The sequence below is a fragment of the Oryx dammah genome, unplaced genomic scaffold (genome assembly GCF_014754425.2).
Source record: "Oryx dammah isolate SB20612 unplaced genomic scaffold, SCBI_Odam_1.1 HiC_scaffold_29, whole genome shotgun sequence".
Lineage (NCBI taxonomy): Eukaryota > Metazoa > Chordata > Mammalia > Artiodactyla > Bovidae > Oryx > Oryx dammah.
The window spans coordinates 4628919-4649919 of NW_024070213.1; the positions used below are offsets into that span (position 1 = coordinate 4628919).

The 21001-nt window shown below is 54.9% G+C and overlaps 1 protein-coding gene across 2 annotated transcripts in view; it reads right to left on the reverse strand.

The window, feature by feature from the left end:
* Positions 1–1027: 1027 nt before the first annotated feature.
* ARHGAP8 (Rho GTPase activating protein 8) overlaps positions 1028–21001 on the reverse strand; it is a 54728-nt gene continuing 34754 nt past the window's right edge. For both annotated transcript variants that reach the window (XM_040234563.1, XM_040234564.1), the window contains 7 exons: positions 18704–18802; positions 17138–17248; positions 9005–9078; positions 6182–6259; positions 5415–5543; positions 2079–2182; positions 1028–1436 (listed from right to left, as the gene is read on the reverse strand). In XM_040234563.1, coding sequence (XP_040090497.1) covers positions 1104–1436; positions 2079–2182; positions 5415–5543; positions 6182–6259; positions 9005–9078; positions 17138–17248; positions 18704–18802 — 928 coding nt within the window. In that variant the 3' untranslated portion in view covers positions 1028–1103. The remainder of the gene's footprint in view (positions 1437–2078; positions 2183–5414; positions 5544–6181; positions 6260–9004; positions 9079–17137; positions 17249–18703; positions 18803–21001) is intronic.

Consider the following 21001-nt stretch of genomic DNA (forward strand, 5'->3'; position numbering starts at 1 on the left):
ATAGGTCGTGTGTCCTACGAGAAGAGACACCAGAGAGCTGGCCCTTCTGGCTCCTGAGGACAGAGAGGAGGTGGCCGTCTGCACGTCAGGGGGAGCACCCTCGCCAGAAGTAAAGCCTCCTGGCACGCTGACCCTGGGCTTCCGGCCTCCACAACAGTGAGAAAAGAAGGGCCTGTTGTTGAAACCCTGGCCAGCGGTGTATGCTGAGGGGGCCTGCCCACACTGACCCACCGGGCACCAGCTCTCCTTTGTTGGGGGTCTGTGTGGGGCACCTGACCCAGGCCAGCCCACCGGTGCCTGCCCCGGACACAGCGCCTGTCCAGGGTGAGACCACGGCTCGGCCCATCAGGGACACTGGGGGCTCTTTGCTGGGAACGTGGAGCCGTGACTTTTCAGGGGTCCTCACTGTATGGGGCGCTGGGAACACAGGCCCGCCCCGCAACGCTGAGGGGCTGGCCTCCCTGAGACCACAGGGCAGGACACGTCCTGCAGCCCTTGGGCAGCCGACGGCCCCGTTTCTCCCCCTCCTCTTATCCGCACCCTTTGCCCTTCCGCTGTGACCCTGGCCTTGGCCCCGAGGCCAGCTCTGGCCGACAGGGTGTGAGCGTTAGTGACGTCACCCAAGCTTAGAAGCTGCCGGGCTAGTGCTCTTGCTTGGATTCGGCTTGTGTCCAGGGAATGCGTGCCCATTCATCAAATGGAAACGCAATGCCTGCGGGAGGGTGGAGTCTCCCCAGCCACCCTGGTGCCTGATACCTGCCAAGCAAGTCCTAAAGCGACCAGAGCTACCCGCTGACCCACTGACTTGCAGGCAGTGACCAGAGGCCGCTGCTCTAAGGCACTGGGTCTGCACCGTTTGCCACGTGGCATCGCGGCAGCAGGAGATGCCTGGTACCAGGCCCAGCCACCACATTCCCATTTTCAGGGGGGCCCGGCCGAGTCCTGATCCTAACAGATCCATCATCTTGCCTGCCATTACCCAACAAGAGGGGCTGATGAATCAGAACCATGGAATTTTCACTGGAGGGTCGGTTCCCTAGAAGATCGTTTAATGGCAAGTTTACAAAACACAGATGCAGAGACCACCACTGACATTTCCAGCCCTAGAGGAGTCTCCAGGCCGTGGTCAGGGGACGCGGAGGGAGCGGGGGTCTGGCGAGGTCAGAGATGGGTCTGTCTCCTGCAGCGCCCCCAGTGCCCCCGTCGGGGATGGAGCCTCTGGCGCGGGGACCGCCCTGCTCGCTGGCCTGGGCCCCGCGCTCCTCTCGGCCGCTGAAGACCTTATCATAGTACTCAATCAGCAGCTCGGTGAACAGGTTCAGAGGCACGAGGGCACTCAGGGAGGAGACCCCCTGGGACGGCCAGATCAGATTCAGCCCGAAGACGCAGGCCAGGTTGGAGCTATTCATCTTGTTTGAGATGCTCTCCTGGGACACCTGGGGTGAGAACACAGTGGAGACGAGAAGTGTGACTGGGCGTTCTTTGCGCCCGGAGGAGGGCTGGAGCTGCCCTGTCTGTAAAACGGAAAGGATGGGCCTTGACGTCCCCGGGGCCCACTGTCTCTGGCCTCTTGATCTCCTTCTGGAATGTCTGCAGCATCCCCCCCACACCCCATCCCAGTCTCCTCTACTCCCAGGACTCAGGGGGTGGGGCCCTGGCACCGTGGGTACAGAGTGGGGCCCTGGCATGCAGGTGCTCTTGGAGGGTTAACGAGAGTGTAGGGAACTTGCCTCCCCAAAGGGGCTGCCCCCTCATCTCTGCCAACACTTAGAGCAACCCCAGGGCTGGGAGAGGAGACATTTCTATTGTCTTAGGGCCCCCGGTGTGTGGCTCATGGTACAGCAGGCCCAGGACACTTCCTGCTCAGGCCTCACGCTGGCTGCAGACTCTGAGCATCCTTGGTCTGGGCACACAACCCCCCCACACTGCCTGTCCGCACCCCACCCTGTGACCTGCTGGGCAGAGGTGTGGCCTGGTCAGGCCTTGTAGGAGGCCCTTCGGGCCTAGACTGAGCTCTAGGGTCGAGGGAGATGAGAACCCAGGCCTGGTCTGCCTGGGCACTGGCTTGGCCCCCTCACCTCGTGCAGGAAGCCCATGAGATAGCTGAGGATGGCGTAGTTGTGTTCCGGAAGGTTCTGCAGGATCTGGCGGCAGCAGGTCACCCGCAGGCTGCTCTCCACACCTGCCATGGCCCAAGGATCCTTCCTGAGTGTCCCCTTCCTGTATCCCATCCCTCCGAGGACAGGCAGGGGCCTGGGGAGGGGAGGACAGACTGCCCCACGCCTGGGCCTTGGGTCTCACTTTCCAAGGAAGCTCTGCTCCGAGCTCTGCCCACTTCTTCACCTCGGGCACCGCGACTGCTCCCCGCCATGACCCCCGGGAGCCAGATCACCTTATGGATTGGATGGTCGATACAAACTACAGGCCGAGGGCCAGGAAAGCTTTATTGGCGCAGACCCACATCCTTTCATTTGCCCATGGCTGCTTTTGCATGGTGGCTGAGTCTGGCACACACAGCCTAAAACAGTTACTATCTGACTCTACAGAAGCACACGGACCCTGCTCTGGACTAACTCAACCTGTTTCCCATCCACAGCTCAGGGCCCCACACCTGGCGGGGTCTGGAAGCAGCCAAGCAGCCGAGTGCCCCCAGTGGCCCCCCACCACATACCCCACTGAGCTCCATAAACTCCGAGTGCAGACGTGCTACTCAACACGCATTCGCCAAGCTCCTGCTGCTGACACACACGTGCACACACGGACACACCTTAGCTCCCAGCACCCTAAACCTCCTCCCACTAAGCCTTGGGCATGGTGACTGTGGATTAAAACAGCCTCTGCTAAAAGACGCAGAGTTCCCTGCTGTGAACATTCTTGTTGGTTTTTCAACAGAAGTCATTCTTCCCTGAACTCAAGCGGTTGCCGGGTAATTTGAGCAGACTAGGAATTCCCTTGGAGTTATTATTTCCGAGGAACCAACAAGTCTTGTTGCCCTGGATCTCTGCTTTCCAGACTCGACATCTTTCTAAGAGCTGTGGTCCCAGAACAGATACGGAACATCGTCCACCCCTGGCTTTTACTCTGGTTCCTTGAAGAAAGAAGGAAGTGAGCAGGAAGGAGCAGCTCGCTGTCACAAAGCCACCACGAACCAAGCACTTACTGTGTGCCAGGAATCATGCCAAGCAGTGCATGACTTTTCATTCTCAAAGCAACCCCGATTTTATACAGATGAGGAAAGTGAGCTCAGAGAGGTTCAGTGACCTGCCCGAGGTCACACAATTAATGTGTGCTGAAGCCCAGACTTGAGTCCCATTCTGTTCAGCTATGAGTTGGTGTTCTAAACCTTGCTACACCTTGGCGACCATCCCTATGGCAGCTGCCTTTTTTTCCTGGACACCACAGGCCACCTGGGCAGCCCATTTCCTCCAGAGCATTCTCTGCAAGGACTTCTTGCCTCACTCCAAGGAGACACCTGGGCAGGGTTGCCGATACAATAGAGGATATCCAGTTAAATGTGAATTGAAGATAAACAGCAAATTCTTTTTTAGTGCAGGTATATCCTGTTCAATATTTGGAACATACTTATTCTATGTATACTTACTTACACATAGATACATGCTTATACTAAGAGTTCATTATTTACCTGAAATTCATATTTGACTGGACGTCTTGTGTTTTTTAAAAGCGGAATCTGGCAGCCCTATGCCTGAGTCACAATTCAGTCAAGCTGAGTTGTTGAATGACAGCCGACAGGGTCCATAGCCTTCAGAATAACTAAGCTGATAGAAAGATAGGCAGCTATTAAAAAGAATGAGTAGAGGTGCAAATGAAGAGGAAAGAAGTAGCTCATAACTGCAAACTTTCCACAAGAACTGCTCTAAGATGGGGCCAGGCAGCTCTGTCTATCACCAGGTTTTGGCTGGAATGAGAAGTACTTTCTCGGGCAGGATTTTGTTTGGGTTGGGGTCACCGTCTTAGGGGTACAGCCTTGAGCCTCTAACTCTCATTGTTAGAAACGATCAGAGTGCCTGTTCAAATCTCTTCATGTGTGGGGTGGTGGCGGGGGGGTGCTGGGCAGGGAGGAAGCTGGGGCTCGGCTGTGTCTATGGCTTGACACTCACCAGGAGCCGAATCCAGTTTTGGGAGAGCACTGGGGACAGAGGTCATCCCATTGAAAGAATTGAAAGCAACAATGTTTGATTACGCTGCTTTCCCAGCATCCTCCAGCATCTCTGACATGCCCTCATTGTTGTTTAGTTGCTAAGTGTCTGAGTCTTTACGACCCCATGGACTGTAGCCCGCCAGGCTCCTCTGTCCATGAGATTCTCCAGGCAAGAATACTGGGGTGGGTTGCCAATTCCTTCTCCAGGGGGAAGATCCTCCTAGCCTAGGGAAAGAACCATGTCTCCCCCATTTGCAGGCAGATTCTTTACCACTGACCCACATAGGAAGCCCTGACGTGCCCTCACTGGCTGTTGGGAGTGATCAGCACCACGGCCCTCGGTGCACCTGGTCCATTCCAGAATGCCGGCATTACCACGCCCGAGAGTTGCAGCTCACATCACGTCTCCCCGGCGTTCTCCACCAATCTGGGGAGACTCTCTCCTCAAACTCTAGTCAGGCTTTGTTGAGTTCTTTTATTAACAAAGCCTCTGGTTTCAGGCTTCTTTTTGTCTCTACACTGTCCAGCTTTACGAAGAGCCGTAAGTTAGTGTAACAGGAACCTTGATCACCCTTGCCATCTGATGGGTCCTCATCCCCCTGTCCCCCATCCCCTAGGGGATGTTGGGCCACCTGGTCTGCGGGTAGCAAGAGTCCTGTTGGATCAGTGTAGTCAGAATCCGCCCCCCGCCCACCCCCATGCCCGTTTCCTCTGAGTAATCTTCCATCCACAGACCACCTGCCCACCAGCTCTTCGGCCAGCCCCTCCTCCTGTTGCAGTATTTGGAGCTGAGCCCAGTCTGTCTCCCCGCTGCAGTGGTCCCTACACCTCTCACGATGCCCCCCTGCCCCACGATGGGTGCTCCACTGTGCTCTCTCAAGGGCCATGCGTAGCTTTTTCTGTAACAGCAGGCGGGGTGGCTACCCCCCTTTCTAGATGAGGAAGTTGAGGTGCTAGAAGTAGAGATCCTGCGGAACAGTGCAGGGGGGTGCACTCTGACCCCAGATCTAGAGATGCCCTCCGAGACTGCGCCTCTGGGCCCAGGGGCATCTGATAACCCCTGACCCCATGTCCCCCAACCACGGGCAGGGCTGGCCTGGCTGAGGCTGGCGGGGGTCCGGGAGGGACAGCCCCTCTCCTGGCCCGCAGCACCAGAGGGAAACAGCAGGAGGCCGAGCAGCCCCGCCCCCTCCCACCTGGCCTTCGGCTGGCACCCTGGGCACCCCTGGCCGGCACCCCGGCGGGTACGTACTGGTGATCTCGAGGATCTGCTCGTAGGCCTCGAAGGTCAGCAGCGGCTGGGGCAGCTCCCGCAGGAAGGTCTTCAGGATCACAGCCGGCAGGTGGATGTCCCCATAGTCATCGAAGCTCACGGGCTTCCCTGGACACACAAGGGCGTGCGTCTGAGTTCTGACGCTGGGCTGGGGACTCCAGCTGCAGAGCAGGCTCGGGCTCGAAATGGCTTGAAACCTCCTGAGGGGAGGAGCCCGGCCCCAGGACACAGCACTGCCCCGCCCACCGATGGTGCCACCTGCCCTCCCCTGCGTCTCACGGCGCCCGGCGGGGGCTGGGGACCCTGGGCTTTTAATGAATTAATTTGGCGCCACCGGGTCTTCGTTGCAGCATGCGGGGTCTTTGATCTTTGTTGCAGCACGTGGGATCTCGCTCCCTGCCCAGGGATTGAACCCAGGCCCCCATATGAGGAGTGCGGAGTCTTTGCCACTGGACCACCATGGAAATTTCAGGGGTACACTATTGATTCTCTGCCATATGACCCAGTCCTGCCTGGACAAGAGCATCCTGAGGTCAGGCCTGGCTTCCACTGTCCCCAGGCTTGAGAAGGGAGGCTTGGGGTCTGGGCACAGACTCACCAGGGCAGCTGTCCCCCCAATCTGGGCTATTCTGGGGTTGGGGTGGGGGGAGCTCCGCTGGCTCGAGTGAGGGCTCTGTGGCCTCAGAGGCCCCTGTGAGGCTGGCCGGGCAGGAGACTGGCAGGGAGGGTCTTGGGGAGCCACTCACCTTGGTTGTAGAGGCGCTGGACCTCGCGGACCGTCTGGACACTGGCTGATCTCCGGAACAGGCCCTCGGTGTGGAGTCCTGTGGGGAGAGTCTCCAGGCATCTCACAGGGCCCAGTGTCTGAGGTTTCTGGAATGTTGCGTGACTCCCCCTTCCCACGCACCCCCGCACCGCGGCTGGCAGGGAACACTCTCCAGCCTGGCTCGTCTTCTCCCCCCTAGCCCCACACCCACCTTTGTTTATTCCTCTTAAATCAAACCTTTTCCATATTCCCCAGTCCCACCTGATTCCCCACCTCTGTGGACCCCAGAAAGGGAGAGTGGAAGAGGCTGATGCTTCAGGCAGACAGCTGGGGTCTGCCCAACAACGCTGCCTCGGGCCAGCTGTGTGACCTCAGAGGAAGCACTCAGCCTCTCTGAGCCTCAGCTGCCTCGTCTGCCAAGTAAGCCAGGAGAGCCTGCCTCCAAGGGCTGCGGGAAGGATGAACGGGGTAATGCATGGCCCCAGCCCAGCCCCCAGGACGCCCCCAAACATGCTGCTCCCCTTTCTCCCCAGTGTCTAGAGCCGACCTGGCCTATATGGCAGCCACTAGCTGCCCATGGTGGTTTACATTTGTGCAATTAAAATTAAATCAAGTAAAAAATCAAGTTACCCAGGCTCGGCACACAAGCCACACACGCAGTGCTCCGTTGGACGACAGCCACATATGACCAGTGGCTACCGTCCTGGACAGTGCAGACAAAGAGCATGTCCATGTTCACCAGGACAACACCGGGCCCCAGACCCCCATGCTCGCCGCTCACCCCCTCCCCAGTCTCTTTCCACGCTGAAGTTGGGTGAGCTATTTGATACCTACATCCAAACCTCATCGGCTCTGGCACAGAGGTCTTCCTGTCTCCATCAGTCATGGGAGAGCTGCCTGCGAACCCATACCACAGACCTACAGGTCTGCCTACTGCTGCCCAGCTCTCCTGCCCAGCACCTCTCGCCCACTCCTCTAAGCCCTCTGTCCAGCCCCCACCGGCTCCACACTCCTTCCTGCCTTCACCCTCTGCACCCGCTGTTCCCCTTGCCTAAGGGCCCCTCCTCTCTTTCTTGCTGAGTGACTGTAATAGGCAGAATTCTGACATGGCCCCCAGGCTCCTGGGCCCTGGGGTCCCACGCATTCATTCAAACACTAATCTAGATGGCCGCAATGAAGGGACTCTGTGGAGGGAATCCAGGTCCCACGCAGCTGAGCTGAAGGCGCGGAGATTATCTAGGCTGGGTCTGGCCTAATCAGGTGAGCCTCATAAGAGGGACCCAGGTTCCTCCTGGCAACACAGACTTAAAGCATGCGGGGCAAGGATTTGAGGTGGGGGGGTTTCTCCAGGGGGAGGTCACACAGCAAAGAAAGCAGGCTGCCTCTAGGAACAGAAAGAGACCCTGGCTGACAGCCATCAAAGACGCAGGCAACTTGGATCTACAACCACAAGAGCTGACCTTGACTGACGCGCTGGATGAGCATGGACGTGGAGTCTTGCCCAGAACCTCCAGAAAAGAGCGCAGCCTGCCTGGCACCTTGAGTTGAGCCCGGTGAGACCCTGAGCAGAAAACCCACCCCCCGTGGCCAGACTTCTGACCTCAGACATTGTAATACATTTGAAGCTCCTAAATTTGTGGCTATTTGTTACGCAGCCGCCCGCGTGTCAGAGCTCAGGTTCCCCTGACCTCTATGACCAGCTCATCCCTGTCGTGTCAGTCTGTAGATGTCATAGCTGCAGCCCCTGGAAGGGACACAGGCTGTGTGTTGCGGTCACCATGACAACCCTAGAGCCTAGACCAGGGCTGACTGCAGCTGAGTGTTCAACGAATACACGTTTAACCCACATATTCTTCAACAAACGTAGAGTGAGTTCCTACTATGGGCTGTTTGTTTCAAGTTTTCTTTTTTTTTAATAAGGGAATTAATACATTTTTTAAAAAAGGAAAACTCCCTTCTACAGTTTCTATGAAACTTTTTTATCCACAAGTTTTTTTGTCCATTCCTGAAATACATAACGGAAAGGGCAGTATTGCTAATGACAGAGCAAAGAAATGTCGAAGGAGACAGAGCTCCAAGTGGCCAACCGCAGGCCCTCCAGCCTGAGAGCCGTGGTCTCAGAGAGCTTTTGACGCCTTGAGCGGGCAGTTCCTGGGACGTGCTGGGAACCACCCCCAGGGACCCCACTTCCCCTCTGATGCACTGACCCCCACAGCTCCTGCATCTGAATCTGCAGGGGACCACCCCTCGCTGGCAGCCCTTTCTCTCGAGAATGGTCTTCCTCCCGTTAGGGTAAAAGACACCTCCATGCCCCTTTCCTGTGGATCTGAGCTCTAGCCTCAGGAGTCTAGGAGGAGCCACAAGGCTCACCCCCAAGTCACTGAGCACACCCACCCCACTGGCAATGTGTCTGCAAACCAAGCGTGTCTCTCGTGATAAACGACCAGAGGTGTGTGAAACACCACGCACGTCACCTCACTTAGGCTCCACAGCAGCTCCGTGCACCAGGCGCTGTTATTACCCCACTGGACAGATGAGGAAACAGAGGCCCAGAGAAGGAAGGTGACTTGCCTGAGGCCACACAGCTAGCACACAGCGGAGCCAGGGTTCAAACCAGGGAGCCCAGGTGGCTGGAGCTACCACTGTGCCCGGGCCCTGCCCATCCCACTCACCCGCCCTGTGCCCAGGTTCTAGCTCCTCCCATCTTCTGGCCTGTGAGGCGCTCAGGATCCCAGAGAGTCTCCAGGAGAGGAGCCCCTGGCACCCCCCTCACCTCCCCTGGCTGGAGCCAGCTCTTACTCACCTTTCTCTCTCAGGTATGTCACTGTGTATCTCAGCACAGGGGGGATGAGTTCACCTTGATTTTTGTCTTTTAGGCTGAGGGGAGAGAAAAGAGGGTGACAGTCTTCACCTAGGTGTGGTGGGTGATCGTGACAAGCACAGGGTCCTCACCACACCCATGAGAAAACATGGGCCCGAGGTGCCGTACAGGGGGCGAAAGAGGCAGCCTGGGCCCCAAGGAGGCAAGTGGTCTGGTGGCCAAGAGAGGCAGAAATAATAAAATGACAGTGCATTACCTGAGCAGCCCCTCAGAAGGGTGCACATGTTACGGAGGAGACCTGCGGTTGGCGAGGGCCCCACATGGGGCAACTTCTGCGCTGGGTTTTGAGGGACGAGTAGGAGCTTGCAGAGGACAAAAGAGGAAAGGGCATTCCAGGCAGAAGGAAACACACAGAAGAAGGCCCAGAGGTGTGAGAAGATCTGGCCGTGAAAGCAGAACCAGGAGACCAAATCAATCAAAAGAGATGCTTTGTGAAAACCAAGTATGTTGCCTCGGACAGGCTGGTAACAGTCTCTTAAGTAGTAATTTGATTCAGAGATTTAGGAAACTTTAAATGCTTTAAAGACAGGGAAACTAAAACACAGGTACAATCATACGAATGGCCCTTCCAGCCCCACCTCCCCACATCCCCGCTCAAGTGGCAGTCAGAAATCTGAAGCCAGAGCCGCCTACACTGACCCATTCTACAGACCCCTGGCCTCCCTCTAAACATGTTTGTTTCTCTCTTTCCTCATCTGCTGGATTTTCTTGCCCAAAAGGCAGTATATTTGAGAGACTGGGCTACATTGGGCCAGGCTCCTCTGTCCATGGGTTCTCCAGGCAAGAATACTGCAGTGGGTTGCCATTTCCTCCTCCAGGGGATCTTCCCAACCCAGGGATCAAACCCAGCCCCCTGCATTGCAGGCGGTTTCTTTACCGTCTGAGCCACCACGGAAGCCCCCAGCTAGATTGAGGGGCCAGGGCTCTGAAGTCAGACATTCCTCGCTGGGATCCTGCCCTGACACTTTTTAACTGAGCAGAATATGTTTTGCTGCTCCCAGGATGCCTGTTCTTTAAATTTCAGTGGGGTTAGTTTGACTGATGTGTTGCTCAAGCTTGCTGTGGGCTTATTCCATCAGCTATACAGAGCAGGGTACTGGCGTCTCCTACCAGGACTGTGTATCTGCTTCTTTGGTTCCCCCAGATTTTGTTGCATGTATTTTAAAGCTGTTACTAGTGAATAAACTTTTAAGATTAACTTCTTTATTATTACAAAATGTTCCTTATTACCCCACAGAAATCAGGATACCCCACAAAACGGTTGTTGTTTGAAGCTCGGTTCTGGGGGAACTTACGATGCAGCCACAGATTAGGGGAAAACATGGTCACAAGCGGACAGAGACGGGACTCAGACCCACAAGTCTGAGCCCAGAACCCTCGCTCTTAAATATTATCTACTTAATTTCCACTGTACTTTTGTTAGCCCCGATCAGAGATGAGAGATGGACACTGGGAAAGTCCAGGTGACCAGCTCGAGGTCCCAAAGCCAAGAGATGGCAGAGCTGGAGGCAAGGCGGCCACGACTCAGATCCATGCTCCTTCAGTAGCAATTCACTGGGCAGATATGATATCCGTCCTGCTTTCCATTTCACTCTGAGATTTACAGAGGACCTAAACATGAACACATGGGCTTTCCAGGTGGTGCTGGTGGTAAGGAATCCATCTGCCAGTGTAGGAGACACAACAGACGTGGGTTCAATCCCAGGTCAGGAAGATCCCCTGGAGGAGGAGATGGCACCCTACTCCAGTATTCTTGCCTGGAGAATTCCATGGGCAGAGGAGCCTAGTGGGCTACAGTCCATGTGGCCGTGAAGAGCTGGACACGACTGAGTGACGAAGCACACGCACGGACACAAGGAGGACCACGTCACCAGCAGCGACAGGCCTTTGCAGGCCCGGATGGCCACAGAAAGCTGGGTTTACTGCTGATTTCACTTCTACTGAAGCTTGTCCCGCCAGGCCCCCAAACAATAGTCCAGTTGGCAAATGGGCCCGGGGGATGGCCTCTGCTTTCATGAGGTCATGCTATGGTAGGAATGCAAGCTGGACACTCCCCACTCCTTCCCTAACTTGATTCCCTGTGTGTCCCCTCTGAGTGGGAGGACGAGGCTTGGGGCCCAAGTAGCGTCCAGGACGTGTCCCTGCTGCACCCCGGGGAGGAGTGTGGTGGATGGGTCCTTTTCTCCCAGGAGACTCCAAAGCTGCAGGCGCTCTTCCTCCTCCATTTACTTTGGGAACCACACAGATCTACACAAGTCCTAGGAAATGAGTGACCCACAGCCTGTCTCTGAGTCTCCCCAGCCTCCCCACATGAGAAAGAGACTTGCCGGCAACCTCCCTCCAGGGAGGGCTGCAAGTCATAAGCAGTGAACGACGGGAAAAGCTTTAAGCTGTAAGTCAAAGACAATGATAATTAGAATCACTGCAATGCTGAGAGCTGGGTGACATCCCAGGCCAGACACAGAGGGCCCGTTTCACGGATGGAGACCTGGCTCCAGTGTGCTTATGAACAGACACAGAATCCTCAACAAAATATCAGCCACGCAAATTCAGCAACATATGAAAAGATTATACACCATGAACACATGTGATCTATCCACAGAATACAAGCTTTGTTCAACACATGCAAATCAATCAGTGTAACATCATATTAACGGAATAAAGGGCAGAAGTCATGCGATCCTCTCAACAGAGCAAAAAAAAATCTGACAAAATCTAACACCCTTTCATGAAAGAAAAAAAAAAAACAACATTCAACAGAGTAGCCACAGAAAGGATTTTCCTCAATCTGATCAAGGGAATCTGTGAAAAACTAGCTTCATACTTAATGGTAAAGAGACTGAAAGCTCCCCTCTAAGATCAGGAACAAAATAAGGGTGACTGTGCTCGTCACTTCTATTCAACACTGTACTGGAGGGCATAGCCAGTGCAATCAGGCAGGACAAGGAAATAAAAGGCACCCAGGTTGGAAAAGAATAAGTATAACTCTCTCTATTTGCAGATGGTGTGATCTTAGACGTGGAAAATACTAAGAAAAAAATTCACCAAAAAAAATCTATTAGAATAAATGAGTTCAACTAGATTGCCGGAGATAGAATCAGCATACAAAAATCAGTTGTATTTCTATACACTAGCAATGAACAATTAAAAATGAAATTAAGAAGCAATTTGATTTGCAATAGCATCACGAAGAATAAAAACTAAATAAATTTAATAAAAAAGTACAGAACTGCTACATGGAAAACTATAAAACATTTTTGAAAGAAATTTAAAAATTCAAATAAATGGTAAGACATCCTTGCTTTCGAATTGGAAAGAACCTGCCTGTCAGTGTAGGAGACATACGAGACTCAGGTTTGATCCTTGGGTTGGGAAGATCCCCTGAAGGAGGGCGTGGCAACTCGCTCCAGTATTCTTACCTGGAGAATCCCATGGACAGAGGAGCCTGGTGGGCTGCAGTCCATGCGGTCACCTAGAGTTGGACATGACTGAAGCAACTTAGCATGTAGCACATTATTAAAATGGCAATAGCCCCCAAATTGGCCTGCTGACACAGCACAGTGCCTATTGAAATTCCAATTGCTATTTTTTGCAGAAATTGACAAGCCAATTCTAAAATTAGTAAAGAAATTCAAGGGACTCAGAAGAGCTGAAATAGTCTTGAAAAAGAAAAGCAAAACTGGAAGAATCACACTTCCCAATTGCAAAACTTACTATAAATCTACAACAATAAAGATCATGTAACACCAGCTTACAAATCAATGGAATAGAATCAAGAGTCCAGAAATATACCCTCATCAGTTCAGTTCAGTTCAGTCGCTCAGTCGTGTCCGACTCTTTGCGACCCCATGAATTACAGCACGCCAGGCCTCCCTGTCCATCACCAATTCCCAGAGTTCACTCAGACTCACGTCCATCGAGTCAGTGATGCCATCCAGCCATCTCATCCTCTGTCGTCCCCTTCTCCTCCTGCCCCCAATCCCTCCCAGCATCAGGGTCTTTTCCAGTGAGTCAACTCTTCGCATGAGGTGGCCAAAGTACTGGAGTTTCAGCTTTAGCATCATTCCTTCCAAAGAACACCCAGGGCTGATCTCCTTCAGAATGGACTGGTTGGATCTCCTTACAGTCCAAGGGACTCTCAAGAGTCTTCTCCAACACCACACTTCAAAAGCATCAATTCTTCGGCGCTCAGCCTTCTTCACAGTCCAACTCTCACATCCATACATGACCACAGGAAAAACCACAGCCTTGACTAGACGGACCTTTGCTGGCAAAGTAATGTCTCTGCTTTTCAATATGCTGTCTAGGTTGGTCATAACTTTCATGGTCAATTAGTTCCTTACAAGGGTGTCAAGCCAATTCCATGGGGGCAAGAATAGTCTTCTCAACAAATGCTTCTTGCCTGTGTGGAGCATCAGGGAAGGCTTTCTGGAGGAGGGGATCAGAAGAGGGAATAAGAGTAGGCGATGATCTGGGCAGCAGGAACTGCTCACATTGCCTGCATTCTATTAAGGCCCCATGGCCCTGGAGGGTACAGAGAGCAGGGTTTCACCTATGGTTAGAGGGGAAGAGGCAAGGGTGAGAAGTTACATCACAAGCTTGCCTTCCCAAGCTAGAAAAGGCTAGAGCTGGGATGCGACCTGCCTCCCTCCCCCACCGCCCCAGAGGCCTCTCCCCTTTTCCATCGCTTCACAACTGCCCAGTTCAGGGCTGTTTCCATTGTCCCTCTTCAGGCATGGCAGGCAGGCAAAGACTTCTGGAATCTCTGACTTCCCCTTAATATATTAACTTAATTAGCTCGTGCTAAGGTGATAGCGTTCTGTTGTGTGTTTTTGAATGTAACTCAGCGAATTAACACTTGTGAATAGGATCTGCTTATGAATTTTAATGACTTTCATTCATTCACAGTCCAAACAAATTACATATTTGGTGCTTTATTTAATATGTTTATTGCCATTTCATTACAGTCATTCGCAATGAAACAGCATAAAATATTAATTTAAAGAGACAATCGCATGGATTAGCTCTCAAAGTGGCACGTGCAGAATGGTTTTCAGAGGTTGCCCAATGATAGTCACCATTCCCTAAAGATGTAACGAACTGACAGGAACAGCAACAACTGGTTCTGGAGCGGGGCTGGACGACAGCCTTTACACCAGATATCCCCAGCATCTGCTGGCAGCTCTGGGCTGAAATGCTGCATCAGCACCTTCCAAAAGGCACCTGCTCGAAACACAAGGCCAAGGTGCCCTGGTGAACTTCATAGGCTGAGCGGTACCCAAATCACAAACACCTCACACACACATGCACACACACATTGTACTCAAGCAGATGGCTTCAGAAGTCCACAAGTTGGGTGAGTTTTGCTTTTTGTTTTTCATTTTTAAAGCTTTGTTAGATGATAATGAGACTTCCCTGGTAGCTCAGACAGTATAAAGAATCCGCATGCAATGCAGGAGACCTGGGTTCAATCCCTGGGTCGGGAAGATACCCTGAAGGAGGGCATGTACGACTCAGTTGTGTGTGACTCTTTGTGATCTGATGGACTATAGCCTGCCAGGCTCCTCCATCCGTGGAATTTTCCAGGCAAGAATACTGGAGTGGGTTGCCATTTCCATCTCCAGGGATCTTCCTGACCCAACGATCGAACCCCGGTCTCCTGCATTGCAGGCAGACACTTTATCCTCTGAGCCACAAGGGAAGCCCAGATGATAAGGAGACTTCCCTGGTAGCTCAGACGGTATAAAGAATCCACCTGCAATGCAGGAGACCGGGGTTCAATCCTGGGGTCAGGAAGATCCCCTGATGAAGGGCACGGCAACCCACTCCAGCATTCTTGCCTGGAGAATCCCATAGACAGAGGAGCCTGGCGGGCTACAGTCCATGGGGTCACAAAGAGTCGGACACGACTGAGTGATTGAGACTTTGACACTTGCACTTTTCAAGGAGTGATTCTGAACAACGAAACAGGCAACCCAGAAGGTGCTCCTGTTCCTCAGGCTAAGGTGCTGACGATGCCAAAGCCAGCGGCCTCGCACGCCCACCCTGGACCCCGGGTATCAGCTCACACCCAGCCAGGACTGGGGCAGCAAACTCAGGGCTGGGCTGAAAGCACAGAGCCCATGGCAGAAGCCTCGGTAAAGCGGTCATGAGGCCATCCTCTGAGAGCCAAGTTCTTACCAGGGCTCCCCCAGAGCGGCCGGAGTCACAGCAGGCGTGTTCCAGGTCTTGCCTTCCTGGGGGCAGTTAGGGGGTGGCGGGGGCCACACCAGCACATCTTTACAATGTTTAAAAGCGGAAAAGGAAGTGCTGGTTGCTGAACTTGGCTCCAGATGTATTTATGGAGATTGTATATGAACAGACGGTATATTCACTTTTGTTGTTTAGTTGCTGAGTCGTGTCCAACACTTTGCAACCCCACGGACTGCAGCACACCAGGCTTCCCTGTCCTTCCCTGTCTCCCGAATTGGCTCAAACTCACGTGCATTGAGTCGGTGACGCCACCTAACCGTCTCATTCTCTGCCGCCCTCTTCTCCTTTTGCCTTCAACCTTTCCTGGTCACTAAGTGCTCACAAAAAACCGAGTCGAGGGAGTGCTGCTGGGCGTGTGTCTGCCTGAGTCCACCAGGCAGCGAGCGGCCGCCTAAGCTGAAATCAGTTCAAGGCAAATGAAACGATAAATCCGGTGCCTCACCTGCACTGCTCAACCGTCAGTGGACAGTACGGACAATGGCCCCCACTGTAGAAAGTTCTGGAAAACAACGGTCCCTTTTGGCTGCTAGGTCACACCCAAGGTGCCGCTTCCGCCCCCTTACCCGGCCTGGGCCCTGCCCAGAGCCTCCTCAGCTCCTGACCTTTCAGTGTCTTAACACCCAGCACGGCTCTTAAAGATCACGGGATCTTTACACACAGACAGATCACACGGCATGTTTCTAACAAGAAACAACTGACAAATGAAACCGGGCAGACTGCTCCCCGGATCCACCACCCTCCAGGCCCTGGTTTCCCTACACATCGTGCAGCCAGCTCAGACCCAACTGCCCCACGGGGCTCGTACGGTTTAAACAGCCCCTTCATCTTCCATCATGTCAGCTGCCTCACACCTGGCCAGGTGCCGGGAACAGAGCTTAGGAGGAGAACAAAGAGCTCGCCTCTGAGCAGGGCAAAGAGCCTGAGGGACTCCCCCCGGCGCCTGCTCAGATCCGGGCTGCAGTGGAGGGAGGCCTTATACGCAGTCTAGAGCATCAGGGAGGACTTCCTGGAAGAGGCACCACTATGATGAGTCTTAAAAGGGACGAAGCTGGCCTGGATGGGAGGCCCAGAATCCTTTCCAAGGAGTAAAGGTTAATGATCACATCATGCAAAAACTGATTGATTTTAGAGATAAGGAAACGAGCTGAGAGGGGGCGTGAGCTCAAGATTCCCGTGGCTAACAAGGGTGGGACGAGGCAGGAAGGAAAGGATACACTGTGGGAGCAATAGTCCTTGCAGTCGGGCAGCTGAGCCCCACGGGGGTTCTCTCCCCACTCAGGCAGCCCCACGCCCTGGGCGTCAGTGGGAGGGGCTCTGCGGTCACCCAAGGACGTAGGCCAGCCAGACGCCATCTCCACCCCGCCTCCGTCACCGCGAGAGACCAGCTACGAACCAGCCACTAAGGTTCCCTCCAAGACGTGACCTGCCCCGCGGCCGTTCCTGTCTCCTTGGCCAGAGCAAAGCACGTGGCCAAGCCTCATGTGGAAAGTGATGGGAGGCGTCTGGGCCATGGCCTGGGGATACGGAACCAGAACTGCCCACTGAGCAGTGATGAGGAAAACTGAGGCAAGGACCCCACCACCCCCACCCCTAGCACCCCCCCGGCCCATGGCTGGGTGCTCTGCACACAAGCACATAGACACACACAGTGGCGGGCACTCTGGCCTCGTGACAAGCTCACAGGTCAGTTTCCCCGAAGGCTTAAGCTCAGCTGCGGAGGCCGAGGTCTGGGGAGAAACCCCCCACCACTGGCACACGGATGCATCCCAGGAAACAAGGCAGACCCCATCCCCGCTCACTTACTATTGCAGACTGACGCCGAATTGCTGGGTGGGCAGAGGGGGCCGCGGCGGGGGCGTCTTGGTGGGAGGGGGCAGCCTGCCGGCGTGAAGGTTCCGAAGCTCCTCATCGTATCTGTGGCCACAACAGAAGCTGAGCTGTCAGCTGGCAGGGGCGCAGCCTTGGGCCCCAAGGCGTTGTCGGGTCACACACCCCACAAGCATCTTCATCCCTTTTAAGACTCATCACAGTGGTACCTCCTCCAGGAAGCCTTCCCTGATGCTCTAGGGAGCATTTCGGGTCACACGCCCCTCAAGCATCTGCAGGATGGGACCCTGGGCGTCCCATCCTTCCAGGCCCATATCTCAGTCTTGTACATGCACACACAGACACATGCACTCTCACAAGCCCCTGTAACCATGGGCATTCACACAATAGCCAGCAAGAGAAATCCAACCGCTGTCAAACAGCCATCCTCTCCTGCCAACCCCTAGCCAACACTTTACCCATGTGTCTAACCGAGAGCTTCCCTCTGCTGGAAAGGGACTCTTCCCTGGGCTCTCGATCTAGCCAGTGGTCCCTTCAAAACTCACTTCAGAAGGTGGTGGTGAGGGGGGTTCAGGGTTGGGAACTCATGTACACCTGTGGTGGATTCATGTCAATGTATGGCAAAACTAATACAGTACTGTAAAGTAAAAAACTATATATATATATATAATAAATAAATAAAATACAAAAAACATTAAAAAAAAACTCACTTCAAGAGTCACCTCCTCCTGGAAGCCTCCTCTGATATTCCCTCCTCATAAGTCCCCTCCCCAGCTGAGTTCAGCACCTCTTTCGGGGACTCGTGGCCCTATTACTCGAGAGTGTCCTGAGGGTGGACGCACTCTCTATGGAGCTCTATATCCCCAGCGCCTGCCATGGGACTTGGGGCCCAGAGGGAGGGAGCTACCTCCACTCCCCCTGCAGGGCTTCCTCAAAGGAGCCCCCCCCAGAGAGCGGGATGCAAAGGGCAGAAGGGCGTGGGGCAGGGCTCAGAGACTGGGCTCCATCTGAGCTGAGAGAGGGGCCCGGGGCTGACCACACGCCTTCCTGGGCTCCCCCCTGCAACCAGAGCCCCCGTCGGAGGAGGGGACCACTGCCTAGGAAACAAAGCAGCAGACCTACCAGCTAGGCTTCCAGCCAGAAGCACCAGGCCGGCGGTTCTGAGAACACGTGCTCCAGGCCTGGGAGTGTTTCACGCCACACACGCGTCATCCACACACCCCAAAAGTCCCCCTCATTCTCCGCTCCAAAGCGAAACTGGCCGACCCCATGGCAGCAAACAGCAGTTTCCAGCACGGCTTGTTTGTTCAATCAGTTTTGGAGCGGCGGGTGAGATCAACACCTCATCCGCGTGTGTACACGCCATCCCCGCCTCGCCTCTCTGAGTCAGCAGTCAGCATCTTTTACTGTGAGCATCCTCGTGGAGGCAGCGGATTCAGGAACCGGATCTGGCCGCGCACACGAATGGAAATGGAAATGGAGCTTTCAACCTGAGGGGAGGCTGGGGCGGGCGGATGTGGAGGGCATAGCGGTCTCACTCACCGCAGAACCTCCCGGGGGATGCTCAGCTGGTCGTATTTGAGGTGTTCACGGAGCTCGCTCAGATAGTTGAAATAGGTGACTTTTTTCCCAAACTTGTGACTAAAAAAGAAAAAAGACAGAAGAAAATTAAAAAAAAAAAAAAATTAGGAGGCAGGAAAGAGGCTGGGGGGGACCTGCGAGAGCGGGGTGGCGGCAGGAGCCCTGGAGCAAACAGCGCTGGCGTTTTTCATGTTGAAGAAGCGTAAACGCTGACTCCACCTAAACGCAGAGCAGAGCGGAAGCAGCACCCATCTGGCAGGTGCTCGGCTTTCATCAGACCTCAGATGCACCCGGCCCGCCGGAGAGCCTCATTAGCGTAAAGACCAGCATCTGCCTCCAGGGTGAGCGCCGGAACCTGCGGGCCACACGCAGAGGGCGTCCCGGCGCCCGGCTTCTGGGGTCAGCGGTGGCTTCGGCTTCGAACACCCCACCAGGCTTCTCTCTACGAAGCGGGAGTCACATCCCCACGACTGTGGGACCAAGCAAGACACCCTCCGATGTCCGTTCAGGACGGTCACTCTTGGGGCGCACAACAGCCTGAGCACGATGACGCAGACAAGCCCTGACTGGAGCCACTCGCCTCCCCTCGAGGTGGGGTTCCCTGCTGCAAAGAGTGGAGATGTCTACATGAACCAGCCCACTGTCTGATGCCTGGTGGACGTCGCGGCCTGGGACCATTACTAATAACGAGACTCAGGACTTCCCTGGGCGGTTCAGGGTTAAGACGTTGAGCTTCCACTGCAGAGGGCCCCGGTTCGATCCCCCAGGTCAGGAACTAAGATGCCTCATGCCTCGTGGCTTGGGGGGGAAAAAAAAAGTTTTAAAATTTAAAAATATATATATTGGACTTCTCTGGTGGCTCAGTGGTAAAGAATCCACTTGCTGATGCGGGAGACACGGGTTCAGTCCCTAATCTGGGGAACCCACATGCCTTAGAGTGACTAGGCCCGGCGCCCCTTAGAGCAACTAGGCCCGGCGCCACAGCCATTGAGTCTGTGCCCTAAAGCCCGGGAGCTGCAACTAGTGCTAGAGGCTGTGCAGCAAGAGGAGCCACGGCAACGAGAAGCCCAACGTCGTCGCAACAGAGAGCACCTCCCCCGCCCCCAGCTAGAGAGAGCCGGGGCAGGAGGGAGGCCCAGCACCGCCGGAAATACACATCTGAGAAAAACGAGCCTCAGTTTCCCCAGCCGCCAAGTGAGGAAAAGCACAGGAGGCTGGGCTGGGTGAGAAGGTCACTGCTGGGCCCAGCCGACCCCCTGTGAGACCACCCGCCTGCTCCGCTGTTTACAGCTTCACTGCCGTGTCACCGACGCCCGCACGGCTGGCCGGATTCCACGTGCACGAGTCGATGAGCTTGGACACGTCGTACACTGTAAAACCCACCCACAACCAGCTAACAACATGACCATAGCCCCAGAGGTGCGCCCCTTGGCTGCGTGTGCTCACCCCGAGGTGTGCCCTCTCCAGGACTTCTCCAGTAGATGACGCCACGCCATCAGCCCAGAATATCACCTCCGATAACCCAAGCAGCTGTCTTATCCCAGACCTGCTGGAGCCCGGAGCCCACAGGAGGCTGAGCCGCGGGCACCGGGTGCCCCCTAGTGGAGGAGGAGGAGGCCGACCAGGTGCCAGGCCCTCAGCCATACCCACGGACAAGGCCTCTGGGGAATGGTCTGCAGGACAGAGGTGTTGGCCTCCTCTGCAGGGAGCCCCCCTCGTGCCAACTGCAGCCCACCCAGGAGCCTCCTTGGCTTTCTCCCAGTGTTTCTGCCTGTCCCCCTCCGGCCGCCAGGTACTGGCTGGACACCAGGCTCCACCGACGCAAGCAGGGCTCCTTCCTGCCTCTCATTCCCAGGAAAGGGCCTCTCGGGGGCCCACCCGGGGGACCCCAAAGCAGGGGTGCAGTGGGATTGCCAGGCCCTGCCTCCAGAGGGTCTGAGTCAGGCAGTGCATGGGCCCTGGAGAGCCACTGGGCTTGTCCACTTCGTCCATTGGCAGCTGAGGACTCCAGGGCTCAGATGGCCCCCCAGCCCTGACCCCTGCAGTCCGCTCAAGACACCCGCTTATGTCTGTGCCTGAGGCAGGACCGGGACAGAACCACACAGGCTTGAGCTGGAATCCCAGCCAAGCCCTGATGCGCTGTGTGACCTTAGACAAACTCTATAACCTCTCTGAGCACCAACCTCCTCCTCTTTGGAACAGAAGGGAGACAGCTGACTCCATAGGATTGTTTCGAGGTGCCTGCACATAAGGTACATA